Source organism: Sceloporus undulatus, chromosome 6 (assembly GCF_019175285.1).
Source record: "Sceloporus undulatus isolate JIND9_A2432 ecotype Alabama chromosome 6, SceUnd_v1.1, whole genome shotgun sequence".
Taxonomy (NCBI): Eukaryota; Metazoa; Chordata; class Lepidosauria; order Squamata; family Phrynosomatidae; genus Sceloporus; species Sceloporus undulatus.
In genome coordinates this window covers 74,806,068-74,829,428 of record NC_056527.1, presented here as the reverse complement: position 1 = coordinate 74,829,428, position 23,361 = coordinate 74,806,068, and the positions used below count along the sequence as shown (strand labels likewise).

The following is a 23,361-nucleotide window of genomic DNA, read 5'->3' as shown; positions in this document are numbered from 1 at the left end:
CCCTTTTCTTCCCATTTTATTTCTATCTCTGGTACTACATTTTCTGTTAAATAATGCCGAGGAACACATCTACTTTACTAACTGGGGTATACTTGTACACTGATAGAACCTGATGTGACTGCAACTGACTCAGAAAAGGGTCTTAGGGTCATGTTAGATACTGTATGTAGCTCAGTGAAAATGTTAATCCACTGCCCAGCTGCTCTTAGAAAATGGTTTCCATTTTGGACAGAATTAGAAAATGAATCAGAAATAAAAATTATACTTCTATTGTACCAATCCATTATGTGGCTACATGGAATACAGGGTACTGCTCTGGCCACTTGACCTAAAAACAATACTGTAGATTTACAAAATGATAAAGGATCCAGAGCTGTGAGGACAGGTTTCAATAACTGGGGCTAAATAGCTTTTTAAAAAGTGAGTAAAAGGAGGCATGATGTAGATTTATAAACTTAGGCAGCTCTCTCAATATTAGAAGCCAGGGTCATCCACAGAAACTGATCATTGGGATACACATAAAAAAAATAAAAGTAATACTGTACTACTTCATACTTAATGATGGCTAAACTGTGGGATTCACTGCCATCAAATGTAGCAATGATTGCCAACTGGGATACTTTAAAACAAAATTAGATAAATTCATAATGTCATCAGTGGTTACCTCTGGTTACACCAGAATCAGATGTAGTAGGAGAGCAATTGAGCACTGGTACAGAGTCCAGGATGTGATACCTAATTTAAATTTATGGCCACTCTCTAGTGTATTGAGATAGCAAAAATATTTTGTGATACATTGTTTCTTCAATGTTTGGGCCCCAAAAGCCTGGGCCCTCCAGAGGTCTGGGCCCCAGGATTTTGCTTCTGTGCCCTAGTCCCCTGTAAGTATGTATGTCAGTTGCTGGGGAGTATGAGGTCATGGTTGCAGTTCTAGTTTCTGCCAAATGGCAGGGTTTCCACTGGCAACTGGTTTGTTGGCCCAAAGGGGTACAAAGGTAGTAGTGGTTGGCTTGAGGCTTAAAAACTATATGGGCTTGCATGTTTATGGCCCAAAACAGAGGGGCCAAAAGCACCAGCTTTGGACCAATCAGATGATGCATGCCCTAGATTGGGCAGAAGGAGTGTTGTGGCCACCTAAGGCAGCCTAAATCTGGCTGCAAAAGGAGCAGTAAAAAACTACTCATTGTTGGCAGCCAGTTCAGGATGTGGCGGTGGCCCATACCGGGGCTGGGTGCACACGGTTGCCATAGTCCAGCAGCGATTGGGTGGGTGCGGCATCTGGCCGCTCCTTTAGCCCTATCTTCTCGAGGTCTTTAAATACATTTTACCTGAAAACACATAAGAAACCAATGGATGACCATAAAATCAGTTCACTGTCTTAATTCATTCACATGAGGTATGCATATCATAATGGCCAATGTCTGTAGAAAATATCTGTTTTAGTGAACAGATCATGTCATGGATCATGGCAGAAAAAAACTGTCACAGAAAACAATAAATGATGTGCCTCGCATATGCATCCCTTGCATATGTGAGGGATGCGCATCAAGAGACCACGCAAACAGACGGAGGACTGTACATTTAAAATAACTACCTGTATAATAATATTTGGTGTTGTCATTTTAAAGATGTTTTGTGAACTATCCCATGCTGGGAGGAGAGACACATTTTTGACTGTGCTGAATTTAAATTATTTGAATAATCTAAACGATGGAGAGGATACTTGAAATGCACCAAGTTAAATACAGTGAAATACTCCCATGATATTTATCTTCAGCAAATAATACTTGTGGAGTATAATGTCTAAAAAGAAAATCAAAATGCAAGCTTCATGTTAAATGTTATGTTTACTCATCTTCACTCATATTCCACACAATAAATCTACCTGATATAATAATTTTTACAATTTTTGTATTATGTACCATTTTATAGAAATACACACTACGGTCTCTTTTGTCTCTTCACTTATACTTTTTCAGTTTTATGGAATGATGATTCCTTTCATTTACTTTCCATTAATTTCTCATTATAGGTCCTTACTTCTGGAGAAACCATAAAAGGTTAATGCAAAATAAATCTCCCCCCCCCCAACTTTACCATTGCTTCATATTTTTGTACATGTACGGAGATACCCAACTGAACACAAAGGGTGTCAGAATATATACAGACATAATAGCAATAGCAAGTACATTTCAATACCGCTTATCAGTGCACTGAAGCACTCCCTAAGCGGTTTACAATGTGTAAGCTAATTGCCCCAACAAACTGGGTACTCATTTTAGCGACCTTGGAAGGATGCAAACCTGAGTCAAGCTTGAGCCCCTTTGGCTGGGACTGAACTCGCAACCTTATGGTTTGTGAGTAAGTGGCTGCAATACTGGCATTGAACTACTGCACCACCATCTTCTTTGTAAGTCACTTACCTGATACCGTACTGCTTTTTTCAGGAAATGAGAAAAGTGTGCACTCCGCACAAGAAAGCTAATATTTTAACATGCTTATATAGGTTATATCTTAGCAAAACCTTTCCAATGACCGTAGTTTTGCCTCTTAAAAGTAACTAGTGGAAACTTGGCAATTTTAGTCAGCCAATCTGTCACTGGCTATCAAAAGTTAATTATTGTAACAGGGCACAAAAAGGCCTAAATTTAGGTGCCATCCTAAATTTCACTGAAAGATCCCATTCTGAATAAAGTAGACATGTTGAACTGTCAACTGTTTATAATTTATTCAGTAGGCCTTGTCAATCCAACAATTGATTTAAGCCAAATAATTTTTTTAGCATTTTTCAAGGGTTTTGTGGGTTTTATTGTTTTTATATCGTGTATCATAAACTGTTTTTTAGATTGTAAATCTACTTCAGATCATTGGGTATTGTGGACAATAAACAAAGGCTATTCTATAAGTTTCACCAAACTCCAACACCCCAATAGTCTTCCAGCATCAAAATCTCACAGAAAGCACCTAGCCATTCAGCAGGCCATATCCCTTCTCTTAGACCTAGGACCTGTGGAACTGGAACCTCACAATGATTGTTTTACTGGAGTCTATTTTATCCTCTTTACTGTATCCAAAAAAGGAACCAGAGTCTGTCTGCATCTCAAATATGTAAACAAATCTGTAAAATACAGGAAATTATGGATAGATAGCTTCCAGACCATCCAGGAGAGCTCCTCTTGCAGGGGGTTTTCTCTTGTCTCGGGGCCTTTCAGAAGCTTATTTTCAAGTACCTATCCATATTTCCTCAAAAAAGTACCTTCCTTTGGCCTAGCATTGGTACCCGGGGTATTTACAAAACTTGTGGTAACTCCTGCTGCAATATTGAAACTACAGGGAATACATATTTTCCTATACTTTGACAATCCTTGGAAAATCAACTTCCCTTCAAGACACCAAGCAAACATTGACCATCACCCTGTCCATGATAAAACAACACAACTTCATAATCAATGAGAAGGAGAGTCATCTTCCATCTTGCTGACTTGTTCACTTCAGAGCCCTCATAGACACCAAGACGGGGCTGGCAATACGACCCAACTGGCTGGCATTACGACCTATTGGAGTTGGCTACAATATTCACTGCAACTCTTACATTCTAGTCTGCACAGACAACAAAACGGCTAAATCCTACATCTTGAAGCAGAGATAATCCCTCTCTTGCTCACTTTGCAGGGAGGCTTCTCTTCTCTTATCCCAGGTAGAGAACAACAATCTCTTAGTCTCAGCCCAACACATTCAGGTTACCCAGGACAGAGAAGTGGACTTCCTCAGCCCCTACACTGTGGACCCAGGGTAATGGAGTTTTCAACCACTTTCAACCAACTGCAGGCACCCTTCAGCAACCTTCAGGGTGACGTGCTTGCCTGAGACACAGATTGCAAACTCCCCAGATACTTTGCCAGATTTTACTTTCAAAAGATTGGAGCTCAGGATGCATCACAGACTCCCTGGCTTGGAGTTTGTTGTACACATTCCCATGTACCTTCTCATATCCAGGGTGCTGAGGAGGATCTGGGAAAACAGGCTTTGGTAATCTAAGGGGAAAAACAGAAGTTGAAGTTGCCCACATCTGGGCAGCCACACAACATCTGAGCGGCTTCAGGGCAAACTGTGGTACTCCCACCTCTTAGCTCTACCTTAGCTCAGGGACCATTCATGCTTCCAGCACTTCTGCATCTTCTCAGTCAAGGTCTAGTCTCCCATCCAGATCCAGAATGCTCTGCTCAGCCAGCTGGTGGTTGAATGAAGAACATACTTAAAACATGGCTACTTCCACAGGGTGATAAACACTCTCCTATTATCTAGCAAAAGTCTGCTCTTTGTATCTATGGGACAACCTGGAAGACTTTTCTGAGGTCTTTTAGAAAATCTATTTCTTCCCAAATTGCAAAAATTAATATTTTAGAATTCCTATAATCAAGTCTTGTATACTCTTTGCCACCAAACAGCGATAGTAGGATCCATTTTATCTTCAACCAATGCATGGTCTCTTTCATCTGATCCTCACATTAATAGTTTTCTCAGACGGGAGACTCTCCTCAGCCCTCCTGTTGTTCACAGATTTCCCTTGTGGGACCTCCACAAAGTGCCGAAAACACTATCAAAGGCGCTGTATAGACGGGACCTATTGGGCGCCGTCGGTATGCGCGAGGGGCGGAGCTTCCCGACATGCATTTCCCCTTGCATGTAACGAGGGTGTAAAAATGGTGGCGCCCTATACACATGGGCACCGCCATTTTGACGTGACAGACACCTAGTGTCTGCACGTCTCGGCACCTTCATGATGCTGCAAGTGCACCATTGGCGCCTTGCAGCGTCATAATGGCACCGCAGACAGAAACTGCTTTTTGCGGCTTCTTTTTTGTTGCGTGAGGGAGCCGCACGGTTTGTCCACAATACCCAACGATCTGAAGTAGAGGCTCCCAGACATTGATGAAGGTGGACAGCCTGCCTCCTATCTGGTTCACAAGGTGTTTTTATTTCTTGGTGGCTGATTTCTTGGTTGTGGTTAGCTGGACACTACTTATAGATGGAATGAGAACTGCAATCTTGTCCATGGAGGCTTAAAATGTCTAAAATCACTAAGGTGGGAGGTGAAAGGAACAAAAAGTCTGAAAAGTTTAAATTGGTATTTTCCCTCATTTGTTTGCAGAGAAGGCATAGCTTTCTTCTTATCTTTGGTTTCTTTGGTCTTTAAGAGCATCTCCCTGAAAAGCAAATTACCAACAAATGGAACTGCGATTAGATTTGCTCTAGTCAGAATTCCAGTGCTTGAGCCAGACTGATCTTCTTGATACTGTGCAGGCAGAGATAGAGCCAGCTGAGAATAATAATGAGTCTCTAGTGGCATCTGTTATGAAGGTTAAGGATTTATAGATCTTTAGAAGTGACCTGTGCACAGGCTTGGCATCTAAATCTAGGTTGGTGAGAATATCCAAAACCCCAAGCATGTCTTTGTCGCATACAGTATAAGGAAGGCTGCAAGGGAGGCCCTGAAGAGAGGGCTGATACTACATGGAAACACTTAACAGCTGCATCTGTCCTCTTCTCATTTTGATCTTTAAGAGAAGAATCTCTTTGTCTAGACATCATGAGGAGAGCGCAAACTAGGCCATCAATAAGAGGGGGTTGAGAAATAGATATTCAGTTCAACCCTAGCCTGGGGACAGTAGCAGGAATTAGCCCATTAAATGTATGGCTCCTTCTCTGCTGGTTGAGAAATGCTTATTATAATATTCTGGTTTCTTATAATATTCCAGTATCATACACAGATCTTTCAAATTAGAGATTGGGAATTAAAATGTGGGGTTGAATCCCCTTCATGTCAATATCATTAGGGGGTTTAGTTCTGTTTCCTGAGATCATCAGACCTCAACTTGATGTTGTAGTAGGAGCTTTTCCACCTTATGTTCAGCACCTAATTTATTTTGTTCTTCTTCTCCCTTCTCTATGCAAGGAAGCCCCTCTGAGAGCCTTTAGGGCTGAAGGGCGGGGTATAAATACCGTAAAAAATAAATAAATAAGGAGAAGGATTGAAATTGGTTGCTCTTGAGTCAAAATTTGCAAGTGCCAGGTGAAACTGCTTCATTCCTCCCCCTTTCCTACATGAGAAGGAGCAAACTGTCCACATATAGCAATTCCTGATGCTGACTAAGATAATAAAACATATCTAGGGATAGCTATGTTGGGCTTACAGCAAAGTACAATAACATCCAAAATCCAAAAACAGTGACACCTTTATTGACCAACTAATATGCACAAAATACCTAATGCAACTTTCAAACCTCCAATGGCTTCTTGTTTAGGCAAGGGATTAAATATCTAACAAGAAAGAAAGAAAAAGTGATGATGCTGGAGTCAAATGCCTACATTTTAATCAAGATGTAGTTAGTTGTTCTCAATTAAGATAGTATGGAGTTGTTTTCAATTCTCAGTTAAGATGGTATGGAGGGATATCCATGTAGGCAGAGGCCATTACTCTGCCTTGGCAATGCAGGTTCTGGGAGACAAAATCCAGGAAATAAAATTTAAAGTCCATTAGCAACACAATAAGAAACCTTCTTTGAGATCCAGGTTGTCTTTTAAGCAAGGCTACCTAACCCCTGGTTTGACAGGAAACACTGAATTTCTCAAGAAGCCTGTGTTGTTGCATTTGGAAAACTTTTAGATACTATAGTTTTTTGTGGGTTTTTTGGGCTTTGTGGCCATGTTCTGGAAGCGTTTATTTCTGATGTTTCGCCAGCATCTATGGCTAGCATCTTCAGAGAAATTATATAATAATAAAAATAAAAATAATATTAATATATATATATATATATATATATATATATATATATATATCTTTAGATTTTATATGTAATTTTAAAATTTTAGAAATTTTAGATAGTGTTTTGAAAACCTGCAATTGTGATTGGCTAATAAAGCTATTGCTGTTTTGTGGATTTTGGTTAAGATCAATTAACCTGGCTCTTTCCTCTAACTTAATTCCAGATGAGTGACCTTGGGCTAAAGTTGCTACTGTAAGAAATAGAGAAACTGTAAGGAATAGGGAGAGAAGTGACAAGTTTTGAGAAAGTGCTTGCAAACATCAATAGCATGGCCAACTTTACCTCTCTTCTTGTCCCCACATAGGGACAAAGGGGAAAAGCAAAACTAGGAAGGGATTCTTTTCAGGTTAGTCCATAAAGGCAGGGCTTCAGAAGGTAAGGCAAACTAAGAGGTGGCCTTGGTTGCAGGCTAGATGCGGGTAAATCCATGAGCCAGATTGTGCCCACAAACCAGAGGTTTTCCACCTGTTTTTATACAGTACAGTCCTATGCATATTTACTCTGAATATGTCCCAAGCTTTACTCATTAATATGTGCGTTTGGGAACACACCTTCAATTTCCATAAAATAAGCTTTATATATTTTACAAGTGTTCAGTCAATCAATCGGTTCCTTGATTGTTCCATAATGCCATGATTATTTGGCACATACTGTACCTATAGCTCAGGCTGCACTGAGCTTGCAATTTTGTCCACTGAGAAACACAAGCTGTCAATAAATAACAAGGTGTCCAGCAATAAAAATTCTAATAGAAAAGGCTCCCATCCTGAGCAAAGCTCACTGATAAATTGTCTCAGTTTGGCACATACATTGTACTTCTCATCATGGGGTTCCCATCAATAAATAAAATGTCAGTGCAACAATAAGCAGCAAACAGAATGGAGAAGAGAAGGTCTGATAGGCAGCTGATGGCATAAAAATGTCTTCATACTTGTAAATACTGACCACCTTCTCTGAAACAGGAGGAGAGTCTATGTCATGCCGAGTTATGGAACCTAAAACAGATAAAGAAGAGAGGGAAAGTATTAGCACAGCTGCTGTAACTCTTTATTATATATCTTTGGGCAATCACTTAGCATTCAAAATAGTCATCCGAGCCCTATAAATCCTGGGCAGCATCTACACTGAAGAAATAATCCAGGTTGACACCACTTTAACTGCCATTGTTCAATGCTATGGAATCCTGGGATTTGTAGTTTGCAGCACCAGAGCTCTTTGACAGAGAAGGCTAACTATCTCACAATAACACAACACAGAATTCCATAGTACTGAACTGTGGCAGTTACAGCAATGTCTAACAGCATTATTTCTGCAGGGCAGATGCAATACTATTTTCCTGAAAGGCTCCAACAATAGTTTACAGTATCTCCACAATGTTGCATGTGTGCATTTTCCTCTGTTACTAACCTACTTCTATAGTTCTGGGGAGGGGAGATGGGACATGCTTGTGCAGTTTGATTTTTTGTTTGTTTGTTTGTTTGCCTCTGCATTATATAATATCATAGAATCATAGAGATGGAAGAGACCAAAAGAACCATCCAGTCCAACCCTCTGCCATGCAGGAACTCTCAATCAAAGCATACCGAACAGATGGCCATTCAGCCTCTGTTTAAGACCTCTAAGGAAGGAGACTCCATCTCTCTCTGAGGGAGTGTGTTCCACTACTGAACAGTCCTTATTGTCAAGAAGTTCTTTTTAGTTCAGGTAGAACCTCTTTTTCTGTAGCTTGCATTCATTGTTCCAGGTCCGGTTCTCTGGAGCAGCAGCATACAAACTTCCTCCCTCCTCAATATGCCACCCCTTCAAATATTTAAACAGGGCTATCATATCACCTCTTAACCTTACAGGAAGTTCATCCTTCATCAGTCTCACCAGTGGAGCCCACAGCAACCTAGAATGCCATTATGGGTACTGAATTGCTGACTGGGGATGGTTGGGGTAGAATTAGTTGTTCAGGGGCCAAATTCCACTATGGACTGTGAGGGGCACTGAATCCCATCAGTGACAGTGCTGGAATGCTTCTCTGCTGTATATCATCTGCTGCATAAAGTTTATCCAACAACAGTAATGGTATGTGGCACCAAATAAAGCCTTGTGGAAGGCCTGGAACTACACTCAGTTCCAAAACAGAACACCTCATCCCTGGGTAAATCTTGAAATTTTGTGGGAATGCCTCGTCTGTTTGCAAGGAGTGTAGATCTCAACTACAGGAGAAAGTGCACAGAAAAGAACAAAACCAAGTCATAGGAATGGATAAGGAGAAAACAACATAGCAAAATAAGGAGGCAAAGCAGAGTAAAATGCAATAGTGCCAAAATAAAATTATTAATGTTTACAGTCTGTTGTTTCTGCTGCAATATACTTAACAGAAAATATGATTAATCTTTCTTGGGTTTCCAGTATTTTCTCAACCTTTCTTGGGAGATGAACCAGGTGACGTCACAAGGACCTGCCTCTAGGTTTTGGATCTCAAGAAATGGGATATTGCTGAATTTTGTTTTTATTGCTATGTACTGTCAAGTCAGCTCTGCCTTATGGTGACAATATAAAGAAGATCCTTCTAAGCGGTCCTGTTATTAATAGCCCTGCTCAGGTCTTGCAGACTCAGGCTGTGGCTTTCTTTATTGAGTCAATCCACCTGTAGTGTGGTCTTCCTCTTCTACTGCCTTTGCCTTTATTGAACATTATCATCTTTTCCAGTGAATTATGTCATCTCATGATATGTCCAAAGTATAACAGCCTCACTTTGGTCATTTTGGCTTTTAGTCATAGTTCAGGCTTCATTTGTTTTTGGACCCATTTGTTTTTCCCTTTGATATCTGTGCTATCTGTAGCTCATTAACTTGGAACCTTTTTTTTACAGATCATCCAAATGATGCAGTCATCAAACCACTGTCCCTTTGTTTGTTTGTTCCCCATCCTTCTTGTACTCTTTTAGATAACTCATTTATTGTGCTTTCTAAACAGCGGCTGTTAGAGCAGCACAAATGTGGCTGGTATAAAATCAAGTCTCTTGACTTCTGAAAGCTCAGAGTGAAATGTGAGGGATTTTATGTTATACAGAGGTGGAAGGGTGGAATTTTCTACTTCCCCTTTATTTCTCATTGTAGGAAAGAGATAATCAAATCTAGAGGTAAGACTTCATTGGGTGTTTCTTAGAATGTAGACAAGCAGTAGATAAGCATGTGAGGATGTCAGTCCAATAGCACCATCAAGAAACAGGGAATTGAACAATTTATGGTTGGAGAACTAAACCATTGTTAAAACCAACTCCTGATCTATTCACACATTATGTGTGAATACATCCATCAGCTAAACTTTGGTGACAGTTCCATGCTCACCACCATGAGAAACAGGGTTTCCCAACCTTTTTTAGTCGTGGACAAGTTGGGAACCATTACTGTATTGCAACATATTGTCGTATCCAGTGAATTGAAAAGTTTAGTCAGAATACACTTAAAACATTTCAGTCATGCCATCTCTTAATAAAGAACACATTCATTAATGGTTAGTCTCCTACAGTTTGAAAACAAAATGTCACAAAGGACCTTTCTATAGCTATCTTTGGCCCCATATACACAGGCCAATATAAAGCTGCTTCGAGTCACTTTGGAGGTATGCTGTTTCAACGATGTATGCATCCTAAGAGGTCAGAAGCCATGCCAAAGCCATGCTCCAGTCCTAAGGACTGGAATGCAGCTTTGTTGCAACTTCGGGCTTCTTAGGACGCATGATGCATCATTGAAACAGCATACCTCCAAAGTGACCCAAAGCAGCTATATTTTGGCCTGTCTGTACAGGCCCTATGATTTACTTTACAGCACTGGATTTCCAACATGTTACTTTAACTGTACTTTAAAGACAGCCAGCTTGGCATAGTGGTTTGATTGTTGGGCTATGATTCTGGAGCCATGAAACCCACTGGGCGACCTTGGGCAAAGTTCTCAGCCTCAGGGGAAGGCAATGGCAAACCTTCTCTAAAGAAATCTTGCCAGGAAAACCCCATGACAGATCTGCCTTAAGCTTGCCATAAGTCAGAAATGACTTGAAGGCACATACCATCACCACTTTAACCGTGGCAGGAATTCTTACCCCTATGGCACTGCAGATAGTTTGAGGTACGTATGGCACCCTAACACTAGTCTCATCACTGCCTAGCAAGAATCAAGAAGACATTTGATAAAGGCAACTTCTTTGGGGCAGCTTGTCCATGGCCTCAGATCAAAAACACGTGACAAGTTTTTTTTATGAGTTCCACTACTGCTTTATAGTAATGTAACACAAAGAAAACCAACCTACCTTGAATTGCTGGCCCCCAAGCAAATAAATAGTACCAGCTCAGATGAAGATCTACAATAGTTTCATCCCTGGGAACCTTCACAGGACGCTTGAATCGACACGTTACACGATTGTTTTCAAAAATGCCTTCTTCATCTCTTGCAGGATTCCTCTGGATCTCTTTTGCCCACTGACCAACATTGTAGAAATGATGTATCCTGACTCTTCCATTGTCATCATGAACGCAAGCCATAACATCATCTCCACCCTAAATTGAAAAACTAAGTAAGGATTCCACTGTGACATCAGTTCTGCCCAAGAGAAATGAAGGGATTATTCACAGTGACAAGTAACTATTAAACAAATAATTACTGTATATACTCATGTGTGTCTAGAAATTTTACTCAAAAAATCAACCCAAAAAATCTGGGTCGACATATCCACAGGTATAGTAAGTACTATACCTCTTTTCAAAAAAGAAACCATCCCCTTCTCTTAGTAGAGCGGCAAAAGGCAAGCACTTAGTCTGTCCCAGGAGAAACTAAAAGCAGCACTGTGCTCTCTCTGCTTCTGGCCTTTTTCAATGCCTGAGTGAGAAAATAGCAGCAGTAATGGCTCTTTGGCACCTTCTCTAAAAGGAGCACCAAGAGAGTAAAGGGGGTCAATGCTTCTTTTAGGTTCTCCCAGGATGGACTAAACTCTTGTTCTTCACCACTATACTCAAGAGAAAGGAATGGTTCCTTTTTTTGATAAGAGCTAATGTTGTACTTTAATTCTTACCTTTACATCTTTTTTTGATATGTGCATGTTTTCTTAGCCCTGCCTGCACGTGGTTGCCTCACACAGCCACCATTAACCATAGTTCTCTCCTCATCCATCAAGCCTTTTAGGGTGAGCCCAAACAGTTATGCCTGTCAGAATGTTGTAAGTTCTTTGGCACTGTTTTCCTTTGCTTCATCTTTTACATCTTTTGTTACATGCTCTTAAGATTACCCTCAATTTATCCAAGAGTCACATCAAAATCCATAATTTTAGCCCTAGAAGAGAGGGAGGGAGGACTTCAGTGTAGTTGTCCCCAATAGAGGCACAGCTGCATGCCTGCACCACCACTGGGGACAATGTGGGTGAGCAGTCCAAAGATGCTTAAATCCGCAGATACCAAGGTCCCATCGTACATGAAGTTGACTTATACAAGAGTATATATGTTAACACTAATATTCCTTTAATTTCTAGAAGTTCCTCCTCTTTAAAATATAAATTTATTTTAAATATCTGTCCCTGTCATTTTAAAATTATGTGTAGACAGAGATTTATTTATTTTTTTGCACTAACTGATAGTGCAGTGCAGATTGTTTCCACTTAAGTCAATGAACTCTATTTATGTTAACAGATAATTAACTTTTGTACAGTGATGAGGCTGGAGAAGCCAGTCTCCAGCTTCACCTAGTAGTTGTCTGCCTGTAGTTGTCTACCTATGACCCCCATCCTTCCAAGACTCCAAGACAGATCTGAAGCTCTGAAGTAAGCAGAGTCACTCAGAGCAGAGTCTTGGAGCAGAGTCACTCAGAGACCATAAACAAGGATATTCAGCTGGAACTAATGTCTAATCTGAGTCACTTACACAGCCCAAGTTTCTATCTCCTCTTTGACTAACCCCCAGTGTAACTATAAACAAGTGGACCTTGGGTATAAAAGGGAATTTTTCACTCATTACTCGTTTCCTTTCCCTTGTTACATCAAACACATTTGCTGTATTTTTGCGTATATGTCCTTTCTCAGTAACAAAGCAATGCTTACTTGAATTGGACCTTCTCAGCTATTGCGCCCAGATTGTGGTATGGCCTGCCAGATGAGATCTGTCACATTACCACTCTAAACAGCTTTTAAAAAGCTATAAAGACGGATCTCTTCTGGCAGGCCTTTCCTGAATAGTTCTCGGCTATCAAAAGGAAAATTTAATTGCTGACCTCTGACTTCACCACAGTTACTGTATTGTTTTTAAATATGTTTTATGTTTTAAATTCTACATGGTTTAATTTTATTTTAAGGGGGTGGGTGGGTTGAGGGTTTGGAATGTACGTATATGTTAATCTTATAAGCAGCCTCGATTGCATTTTGTAGAGAGGCAGGATACAAATAAATTTTATTATTGTTGTTGTTGTTGTTAATACTTTCTTACCATTTTCTTATCTGAAGAAAATCCCACAGCAACCCAGCCATCTGTCTGAGCACTCAACTCAAACTCTATGTCAGCTCCTATTCTGCGATAACTGAGAAAGTAATCACAAGTCTCTGCATTACATCCTGGTTTACCGTACCTATACGTGAAAGAGGAAAGAAAACACAATTCCTGTAATTTTGACATATTCGGTTAACAATCCTGTTGACGGTTATCTATACATTTGACTGAAATACCTGTAGCTGAAACTGGACTCAACATCACAGTTAGCCACATCTAAATCTTACTGAAATCAATGATAAACAGTAATGTACTTCAATATCAATTATGCTTAGGATAGCACTTCTAAGGACATAACTGTTGACTTCAAATAGCTGTGCCCAATTTTGGATATACCCACATGGCACACTTTATCTGCCATGGCTGCATCATTTGGAATCCTAACATCTCTAGTTTGGTTAGGTATTCATAATTTTCTACTAGAGAGCTTTAGTTTACTCTTCTAAATGGCAGAACTGTAACTCCCTGGCAGATGATTCTAAGTAGCTCATGAAACTATAAATCTCAGGATTCCACAAGATGAAACGATGGCAATTAAAGCAGTATCAAATTGCTATAACTGTAGAGTGTAAATACACCCCTTAACTCTCTCTTGACTGAACCACTGACATTGTGATTAGTGCCTGCTAATATAACATTTTCTAAACATGTGTGAGTCTATATTTTATAATTTACTAAAATAATTATATTCTTTACTCAGGGCCGTTCACTCTGCATTTTAACCTGGGCTCCAAACCAGTTTAAACTGGGGTCGTTCACACTTGTGTTGGGTTATCCTGGGGGTTGTTCACATTTGCACCAGGTTTTCCTGACTCGAATTCAGGGGGCTTTGGTACAAATCCCCCTTAACCCAGGTTTTTTTAAGACAGGGATTTCAGAGGTTCTTTTCAAAAGAACCAGGTTTTTTGTGGGAGCCACCAATGGGAACTTACAAGTCAGTCCCATTCAGAGCTCTGCTCTTTCTCCTCTTTTCTCCTCCTCCTCTCTCCCACCTGCTACTGCTGCTTTTGTCTTCCTCTTACCTCCTCTTCATCTTGCCCTCGCTGCAGCATCTGTTGTCCCTCCTCTTCCTCTGTCTCCCGCACCTGTCCTGGATCAGTCTTCCTCCTCTTGCCCTCGTCCTCCTCCTCATCTACCCCCTTCACCTGTCCTGGATCAGCCTTCCTCCTCTTACCCTCCTCTTCCTCCTCATCTTCTACCCCCTGAACCTGTCTTGGATCAGCCTTCCTCCTCCTGCCCTCGTCTTCCTCTTCCTCCTCCATCTCTGTCTGCCGCACCTGTCCTAGATCAGCCTTCCTCATTTTGCCCTCCTCCTCCTCCTCCTCCTCCTCTGCCCCCTGCACCTGTCCTGGATCAGCCTTCCTCCTCTTGCCCTCGTCTTCCTCTTCCTCCTCCTCATCTGTCCCCCCACTGCTGTGACTGCCAGGATCGAATCTCTCCATGGCATTTTACCACATTCCCGGGTGTAAATGGGAATCTGGATAAAATGCCATGGAGAGATTCGATCGTGGCAAATCAGAGAAACAACCCAGTTTCCATGCCGGGTTATTTCTGAGTGTGAATTGCCCCTCAAACCTTAAAAAATTTAATAACTAATTTATATAACTTTCAAAGTATAAGTTTGCTATCGACTTAACTGGTAGCAATCCTATACGTAATAGATTTAATGCCACAGTAGGGAATGGTCAACAGTGACTTCTGTGGCAACCTTCCAGCATCTCTCCACTATCCCAAATAGATACCACTAGGAGAGCCAGGTACCACCAGTATGCTGATGATACCCAGCTCTATCACTTTTTTCCATCTAATTTCAAGGAAGCTGTTTCTGTACTAAACCGGTGCCTGGCAGTTGTAATGGACTGGATAAAGGCAAACAAATTGAAGCTTAATATAGAGAAGACAGATGCCTAGTCAGTCAAAAGACAGGTCTGGGAAGAGGGATTCAGCCTGTGTTAGATGGGATTAGACTCTGCCTGAAAACACAGGTTTGCAGTTCGGGGACTCCTGGATTCAGCTCTGAGGCTGGAGGTCCAGGTTTCAGCAAGGACCAAGAGTGCCTTTGCACAGTGAAAGCAAGTGCACCTGTTCCTAGAGAAGTTGGATCTGGCCATGATGGTACATGCCTTGGTTACATCCTGTTTGGTTTAGTGTAATGTACTCTATGTGGAGCTGGCTTTGAAAAATGCTCAGAAACTTCAGCTGGTCTGAAGAGTTGACTACAAGGTGCATCCAACTCCCCTGTTGCAAAAGCATCATTGGCTTGCTGTTCCATTTCCAGACACAATTTAAAGTGCTTGCTTTGACCTATAAAGCCCTGTATGGCTTACATCCAGGTTATCTGCAGGACCATATCTCCCTTTATGAGCTTAGTTTTAAAATACATTTTCATATTTTTAATGTTTAATGTTTTTAATTTTATAAACTGTTTTTTAAACTTTGTACTTTTTAATGCTTTTGTATTTTGTTGTATTTTTGGTGCACCCCCAAGAGTCCCTATTTGAGAGAAAGGTGGGATATAAATAAATAAATTAAATTAAATTAAATTAATAATACTTTTAACTTCTTTAAGTAACTCCAAGTGTGACACAACCTCTTTGACAATGTAGGTCCTAGGAGACACATAGCTTCCTTTGCCAACTCTGAGCATGGGCACTGGGAATGGATGCTCATTCCGTTATCTCTGTGTGAGTTGGCTCAGAGAGGCAGTTAGGAAGGGCATTCAGAAGAACAGCTTTCCCTCACTACCAAAAATGGAAAACAGCAGGACAAAATTCAATGTAATTGTATGATTTGTGCATATAATTAAAACTCATTGTGAACTTTTGGGTGAGCATTTTTATTGTCATATTCAATTTATCTATATATGAATCATACAGCTACTGGCTCTTAGATATTTTATCAACTTAAATGCTATTATCTAATTGGCGTGGTCATCAAGTTTTTTTTTAATGGTTTTAGCTCTTGAACATAAAATATAATTCTGAAACATGTCAGCAGTTGGTAAATAATACGTAAACTCATTTCATTCAGCACTCAACATTTTTTCTTTTACCCTTCGGCTGATTTGGGTGTTCTTCCCCTCACCTACCCTCTTGTTGCCATCATATGAAAGAAGGCAAATCCTAAAATGGATTATCCCTGACCATTTAGGTTTGGTAAGTGCCTGTTTAGCAAGCATTCCCCAGCACAATACATATCTTCAGCTTCAGCTACAAATCATCATGCCACTGGTCTCATGAATGCAATATAACAATCCTAAATATAAAGTATGCTGCCAGAAAATATTTATTGATATAGATATGAGTCCCTGGTTATAGGCCAGGTTGTAAATATTTATAAATAGAGCTATGCTGTTTCATACCAACCTAAAACAGCCTTTTGTTTTTCCACAGTCATCCACTCTAATTCTTGCAAATGGATCAACTGGAGGGGCAGTAGGAAAAGGATAGCCTAGAAGAATCAGAATGAATGAATGAATAAATAAATACATAAATAATGTTGCACAATACAATAGCAACAATTACTTTTAGTAATACAGTGGTACCTCGGGATACGAATGCGCCGCCTTACGAAATTTCCGGGTTACGAAAAAAATCCATTGAAAAAAACTGTTCCGGGTTACGAAGGTTATTTCGGGTTACGAAAAAAATTTTGGTGCTTTTTGGCGCTTTTTCGCACGAAATCGCGGCTTTCGCTATTAGCGCCTATGGCTTTTTCGGCTTACGAAGATTTTCGGGTTACGAACGCGGCGGCGGAACGAATTAAATTCGTAACCCGGGGTACCACTGTACTAATATACCACCGCTAACAAAGGAGATGTGTTCCAGGGCTTTACTTCTTTTACAGAGGTTTTCATACCAGAAGTAGAAATAACATGGGAATAATAGAGATAGGTTCCCACTCCACAAAAAAGAACAGTTCAACATTTTTCAGCACACTTTTTTATTCAAGATTAACATTATGCACATGTGAAATGAAACAACTAGGAGCCTTATCACACTAGATGGATCCTGCTCAGAAACAGGATTTTAGAAGTAGAAAAAACCCGCAAACTGCGGGATGATTTTCAGACGCATTTCTCACAAACAGAAATAACATGAAAATAAAGCAAATGAAAAGTGGCCAAACAATGACACCTTTTTACTTTTGGGAAGTTCCCAAAAGTAAAAAGGTGTTGTTTCTGTCCACTTTCCGTTTTCCTTATTTTTGCTTTATTGCTGTTTGGGAGAAATGTCATCTGAAAAACCTCCTTCATTTGTGGTTTTTTTTTCCCTACTTTTAAATCCCGTTTCTGAACGGGATTCATCTAGTGTGATAAGATCCTAGGTCAGGTAAGCTTCACAAAAGTAAACAACAACAAAAACTACCAGAAAATTCTTCTAAAATGCATCCCAAGATTTTTCTTTTTCTTTTAATGAACTCCACTTTCTTATGATTTCCATTTTGGTGGCGAAACATACAGATTTATGTTTTTTCAAGATGCTAGTGTAGATGGTGTGGCAAGCTACTCTCCTTTCCCCTTTCTTTCTATTTTTCTCTTCACACATGCTCAGTAAGTGACTCCGGAGGCAGCTGTTTACTCTGTACATAAGCACATACAGCTACAGTAGGATCACCTAGAGCAGAATCTCATTCTTTCCCAGATCAAGCTTTATTGTATTGATTACTCCAAACATACTGCTGTAACCCAACATTGAAAGTCTGGTTTCTCCAGCCCTCCTTCGCCATCCTCTCAGTGCTAATGCTGGGCTGGTGGTGGGACGTCTTGACAGAAAGGAAAGGAACTAGTCTCTTTGGAGATATGCTATTTAAATGATGCATGAGTCCTAAGAGTCCGGAGGTCGCGCCAAAGCCACACTCCATTCCTAAACACTGGAGTGCAGCTTTGGTGCACCTTCTGGATTCTTAGGATGCATGCATCATTTAAATAGCATATCTCCAAAGAGACCTGAAGCATCTTTATTTTGTCAGTCTGTAACAGGCCTGAGTTTCCATAAAATGACTGAAAAAGGAACTTCTTTGTCAGAGATGTTTTAAACTAAGGTATGCCAGTACTAACAAAGTGACTACTATCATTCTAACAACCTGCTATGGTCAGGTTGCCATCCATTCATGTTGCAGATAACAAATCAGTAGTCTGCACTGCAGATGGAAGACAGATGTCCAGAGTTGAACTGGATGTGATATGACTGAACAGTAGCTATTAGGTGCAGGTAAATCAGCCTAGAGCTGTAACTCTAAGGATATTAACCTTGCCACTTTGCTGTTTTCTAAATAAAATCTTCTATGAGGATGTTATGTAACCCAAGAAAGGAAACCCAACAAGGTACCAATATAATAGTGTGAACAGGGACAGAAGTGGAAGTCCCAAGAAAGAAGGTGATATCACAGGGCTGAAAAGGCAGCAGGTCCAAGGAAGCGGAAGGGCTTAAGAAAGAAGGCCAGAGAAAAGACCATGAGGAACTGAATGAAGGCAAACAGAATGATTTAAGGAATGCAAGAGAATTGCTGGGGGCAGAAGGATGCTGAAGTGATGGATGATATGGTTACATATGTACCACTTCTACAAGCTGTGAGAAGTTACAAGGATGAAGATTGAAGAAGTTTTCACGGTTTTGGTTCCCTCCGAAAAGTGGAAGTAGAAGTTTACTGTCATTTTGTAATCATTTGGTTTATTTACACAGGTGAGCACAGGTGGATGTATATATCTTAAGCACTCCAACAGAGAATCAAATTTCACTGGTCCTAACCCACTGGATGGCTTTGGGCAAGCCACACTCTCTCAGCCTCGGGAAGGCAAAGGCAAATCTCCCATGAACAAATCTTGCCAAGAAAACCCCATGGCAGATTTGCCTTAGGGGTGCCATAAATAAGAAACACGACAAGAAGAAACCATCAATTTCCAGGGAGACAGCCACTCTCAAAATGCTAACTTGTAGAGCCCAAAATGATTCTGTGTGCAGAGATACCTGAACTGTTTTAAGGTTGCGGAAGGATGATTCAGTATCAGCAGGCAGGTTGTTAATCTTGCCTACTTGCAGGCATTGAAAAACAAATTACTTTCCCCATCCATTATCATTTGAACATTATTAAATATGAAAGTCACCAAATCCCACCTGATCTTGGAAGTTAAGCATGATTAGCCATGGTTAGCATTTGGATGGGAGGCTGCCAACAGATACCAGGTACTGTTGGCTATATTTCCGATGAAGGAATTGGCAAAACCACCTTGCCTAAGAAAACCCTATGAAATTCATCGGGTTGCCATAAGTCAACAGATGATTTGAAGGCACATACACAAACAAATATGCTCATACAAGCACAATGTGTACTTAGAGAAGTGCCTTCTATGTCTTCAGTATAGCTTATGTCTGTGTTGTTTGCAGAAGATACAACTTCATTGGCATTTGGCCATGAAATAAGGATTACTGAAGGATCAGAAATAAAGAATTCTATAGAAGTACAGTCACCCCTCCAAGTCCGCGGACTTGAAATCCACAGACTTGAAAATACGAGGGGGGCGACCGCCATTAAACTTAAGGGGGTGCATGCCTGCATGCACATGCCCCATTCAAGTCTAGGGCACTTGAATATGCATGAGATTTGGAACTCGTGGGGCAGGGGGAGTCCAGAACGGATCCCTCATGAGTTCCAAGGGGCGACTGTAGTGGCATAATTCTATGTATGTGGAGAAAGTTTGGGGTATGTGTTTGTCACCTGCTTTTACACTGGGGTTCACTCAGATGCTTTTGACTACAACTCTCATAATTCCTTGTTGTTGTTGTTGTTGTTGCAGCTGCCTTTGAGTCAACCTTGATTCACGGTGACCTTGTGGATGAGACATCTCCAAGACCCCCTGTCCTCACTTGCTCTGCTCACATCCTGCAAGGTTCAGCCCACAGTGTCCCTGATCAAGCCTAACCATCTGGCATGTGGCCTTCCTCTTTTTCTACTGCTTTCCACTTTTCTTAGCATCAGTGCCTTTTCTAATGAGTTGTGCCTTCTTATGATGTGGCCAAATTATAACAGCATCAATTTAGTCATCTTGGCTTCCAGGGGAGAGTTCAGATCTGATCTGTTCGGTTTAGGTCCAGACTATTTGAGAAACCATATCTCCCCATACAAACCAGCTAGGGTCCTAAGATCCTCAGAAGGCTTACTCTCAGTCCTGCCACCATCACAGGCTCACTTGGTGAGGACACGAGAGAGAGCCTTCTCGGTGGCTGCTCCCACCCTGCGGAAGTCCCTCTCCCGGCTGTATAGTTCACTGTCTAGTTCTCAGATCCATACATGGTGATGGGAAATGCAATGGCTTAGATGATCCTCACTTTAGTGTTCAGAGCTGTATCTTAACTCATAGCATAATAGAATCACAGAATCATAGAGTTGGAAGAGACCGCAAGTGCCATCCAGTCCAACTCCCTGCCATGCAGGAAATCTAAATCAAAGCATCCCCAACAGATGGCCATCCAGCTTCTGTTTAAAGACCTCCAAGGAAGGAGACTCCACTTCACTCCAAGGGAGTTTGTTCTACTGTCAAACAGCCCTTACTATCAGGAAGTTCCTCCTAATGTTGAGGTGGAATCTCTTTTCCTGTAGTTTGCATCCATTGTTCCGGGTCCTAGTCTCTGGAGCAGCAGAAAACAAGCTTGCTCCCTCCTCAATATGACATCCCTTTAAATATTTAAACAGGGCTATCATATCACCACTGAACCTTCTCCAGACTAATCACCCCCAGGTCCCTTAGTCGTTACTTTCACCATTTTAATCACTCTCCTTTGGACACACTCCAGTTTGATTTACTATTAAACCTCAAACACTCAATCACGCAAGTTTTAACAAACTGCCATAAAGAATCTCTCTCAGCGTGCGAACTGGGACCCTGGCACCCTGGGCACGAATCCTCACTCTGAAGGGCCTGTCTGAGGTTTCATGTGAGACTTTACTAACATTGTAAAACACTAAGTAAGCGCCAATATTGGCCTGGCACTAACAAGCAGTGAAACGCCACCCCTCTTTGCTGCATAGCTATGCAGCAGCATCTACATGTGGCTGCACAGATGCGCATTCAAAAGGAGCCGCTGTAGGCTGCTCCTTTTTTGAGCTATCATAAGGGCTCCAATGAAGCTCCATGATGCTGCTTCTGCTGACAGGCCCGCTGTGTGGACAGGCGCATGTACCTGTGACGCCCAGCCCTATCGATACTGGGCCATTATCACATTTTCTCTCCATTTATTTGAAATTTGTTCCTATTGTAAGTTTTTAAAAATGTGTGTATATTTTGAATACCAATGCAGCTAAACTAAACTACATTAATACTCAAAATTTCTAATTTCCCTTCTTCAACTTTCCAAATGTGGGTATTCATAAAAGTGGGTATTCATAAAAGATGATGCTATGAGGGAACTCTTCGCTCAAATGGCATGTCTCTGAATTATCCTCTCAAAGTCCTGCTCTGAATTATATCACCTCTCATCATGCAGAGTGACCAGATGTCATAACCCCAGAGGATGACAAGGCACCACAAAATGAAGGACACTGAAGAAAAATGTAGGGCATTGCTAAATAACAGCTAAAGACTGTAACGCTAATGTAAATGTAAATCCATGTTTCTTAGGACTTTATCATACAGGGGAAATCAGGGGTTTAAACAGTGATTATCTCATGAACATTGTGAGTTAAGTTTTTCACACACGTCGCAATTAAAGAGTCATTATCCCGAGAATAACCAGGCAGTAAACAGCAACAAATCAGTCATCAATTCCCTGTGAATGACTTCTTGCTGTTTATTGCCTTGTTATTCCCAGGATAGTGGCTCTTTAATCACGACGTCGTGTGAAAATCATGATTGGGATTGGGCACTTTTCACGGAATAGTCACTGTTTAATCCCTCGATGTGATAAAATCCTTACTCAATGGTTTCTTTGTGGGTTTTTCTGGTTATGAGGGCACATTATAGAAGGGTTTATTCCCAATGTTTCGCCGGCAGCTGTGGTTGGCAAATAACCCTCCGTCGATGCTCAAAATGGAGGGCATTTGGGAATTGTTCCTAGGGATAAGTTTGAGATGTAGGGCAGCGCTTCTCAACCTTTGGGCCTCCAGGTGTTTTAGACTTCAATTCCCAGAAGCCCCAGTCATTGTTCATTGTTACTATTGGTTGCCTCTGTTTAACCTGGGGGCGTGGAAAGGACGCGTTGGTCTACTTTTGACGGAGGTTCTGTGACGTCACGGGCTGCCCACGTGCCAACGGACTCCGTTTCCATGGCAACCGCTCTGGTCGTTAGGCAGAGGAGGGGGCGGAGCCAGAAAAACCGTTGCTTTCCCAATTCCCTCACACAAACCTCCCCCCTTTCTCTCACACAGACTGCGCTCTCTCCCTCAGAAGGAGGCTGCAAATGTATCCATATTGGGGAAATAACCCGGTTTGGCACGGCTCTAAGTGTCTTGCTCGAGGCTATGGGACTCTGAGAGCTCCGACTCCCAGAATTCCATAGCCTTGAAGCCAGAAAAGTGTTAAAGCGCGAGCTTAAAATGGCTCTCCTCAACCCCCCCACCGTCCCCTCACCTTCGTCTGAGAGGAAACGCATGTCGTAGAACTCGCTGGCGAAGGTGCCGTAGGACGAGTCGTGATGCTGCTGCTCGTCGGCCTGGGCCTCCGCCGCGTCCCTTCCGCCCCCTGCGCCCCCGCCGGCCTCCTCGGCTGGGCTGCCCCACGAGGAAGAAGGGGAGGCCAGGACCAACAGCACCAGCCAAGCGCTTCGGCGGAGCCACAGCAAGGCTGCGGCAGACGCGGCCATGGCGGCCCCCCCTCCCGCCTCAAAGCCTGCGCCGGCGCCTCAGCCTCCTCCGCCTGCGCATCTTAAGCGGATCCCTCCCTCCTTCCTCCTCAGTCCCTCGCTTTCTCTCAGCCTGCATCCATACTGGGGAAATAACCCGGTTTGGCAGCGCTTTAAGTCTTCGTCTGGCTCTTTGCTATGGAATTCTGGGAGTTGGAGTTTGTTGTGGGGCCCACTGGGC

General features: G+C 41.6%; 1 protein-coding gene across 1 annotated transcript; it reads right to left on the bottom strand.

The window, feature by feature from the left end:
- Positions 1 to 6,828: 6,828 nt before the first annotated feature.
- Positions 6,829 to 23,205, bottom strand: FRRS1L (ferric chelate reductase 1 like). Its single transcript, XM_042476251.1, has 5 exons — positions 22,910 to 23,205; positions 16,710 to 16,794; positions 13,285 to 13,423; positions 11,127 to 11,373; positions 6,829 to 7,822 (listed from the first exon to the last, which is right to left on the bottom strand). Exons 1-5 carry the CDS (start codon positions 23,139 to 23,141, stop codon positions 7,650 to 7,652), a joined length of 876 nt encoding a protein of 291 aa, XP_042332185.1. The 5' UTR covers positions 23,142 to 23,205; the 3' UTR covers positions 6,829 to 7,649.
- Between the last annotated feature and the right edge of the window lie 156 nt (positions 23,206 to 23,361).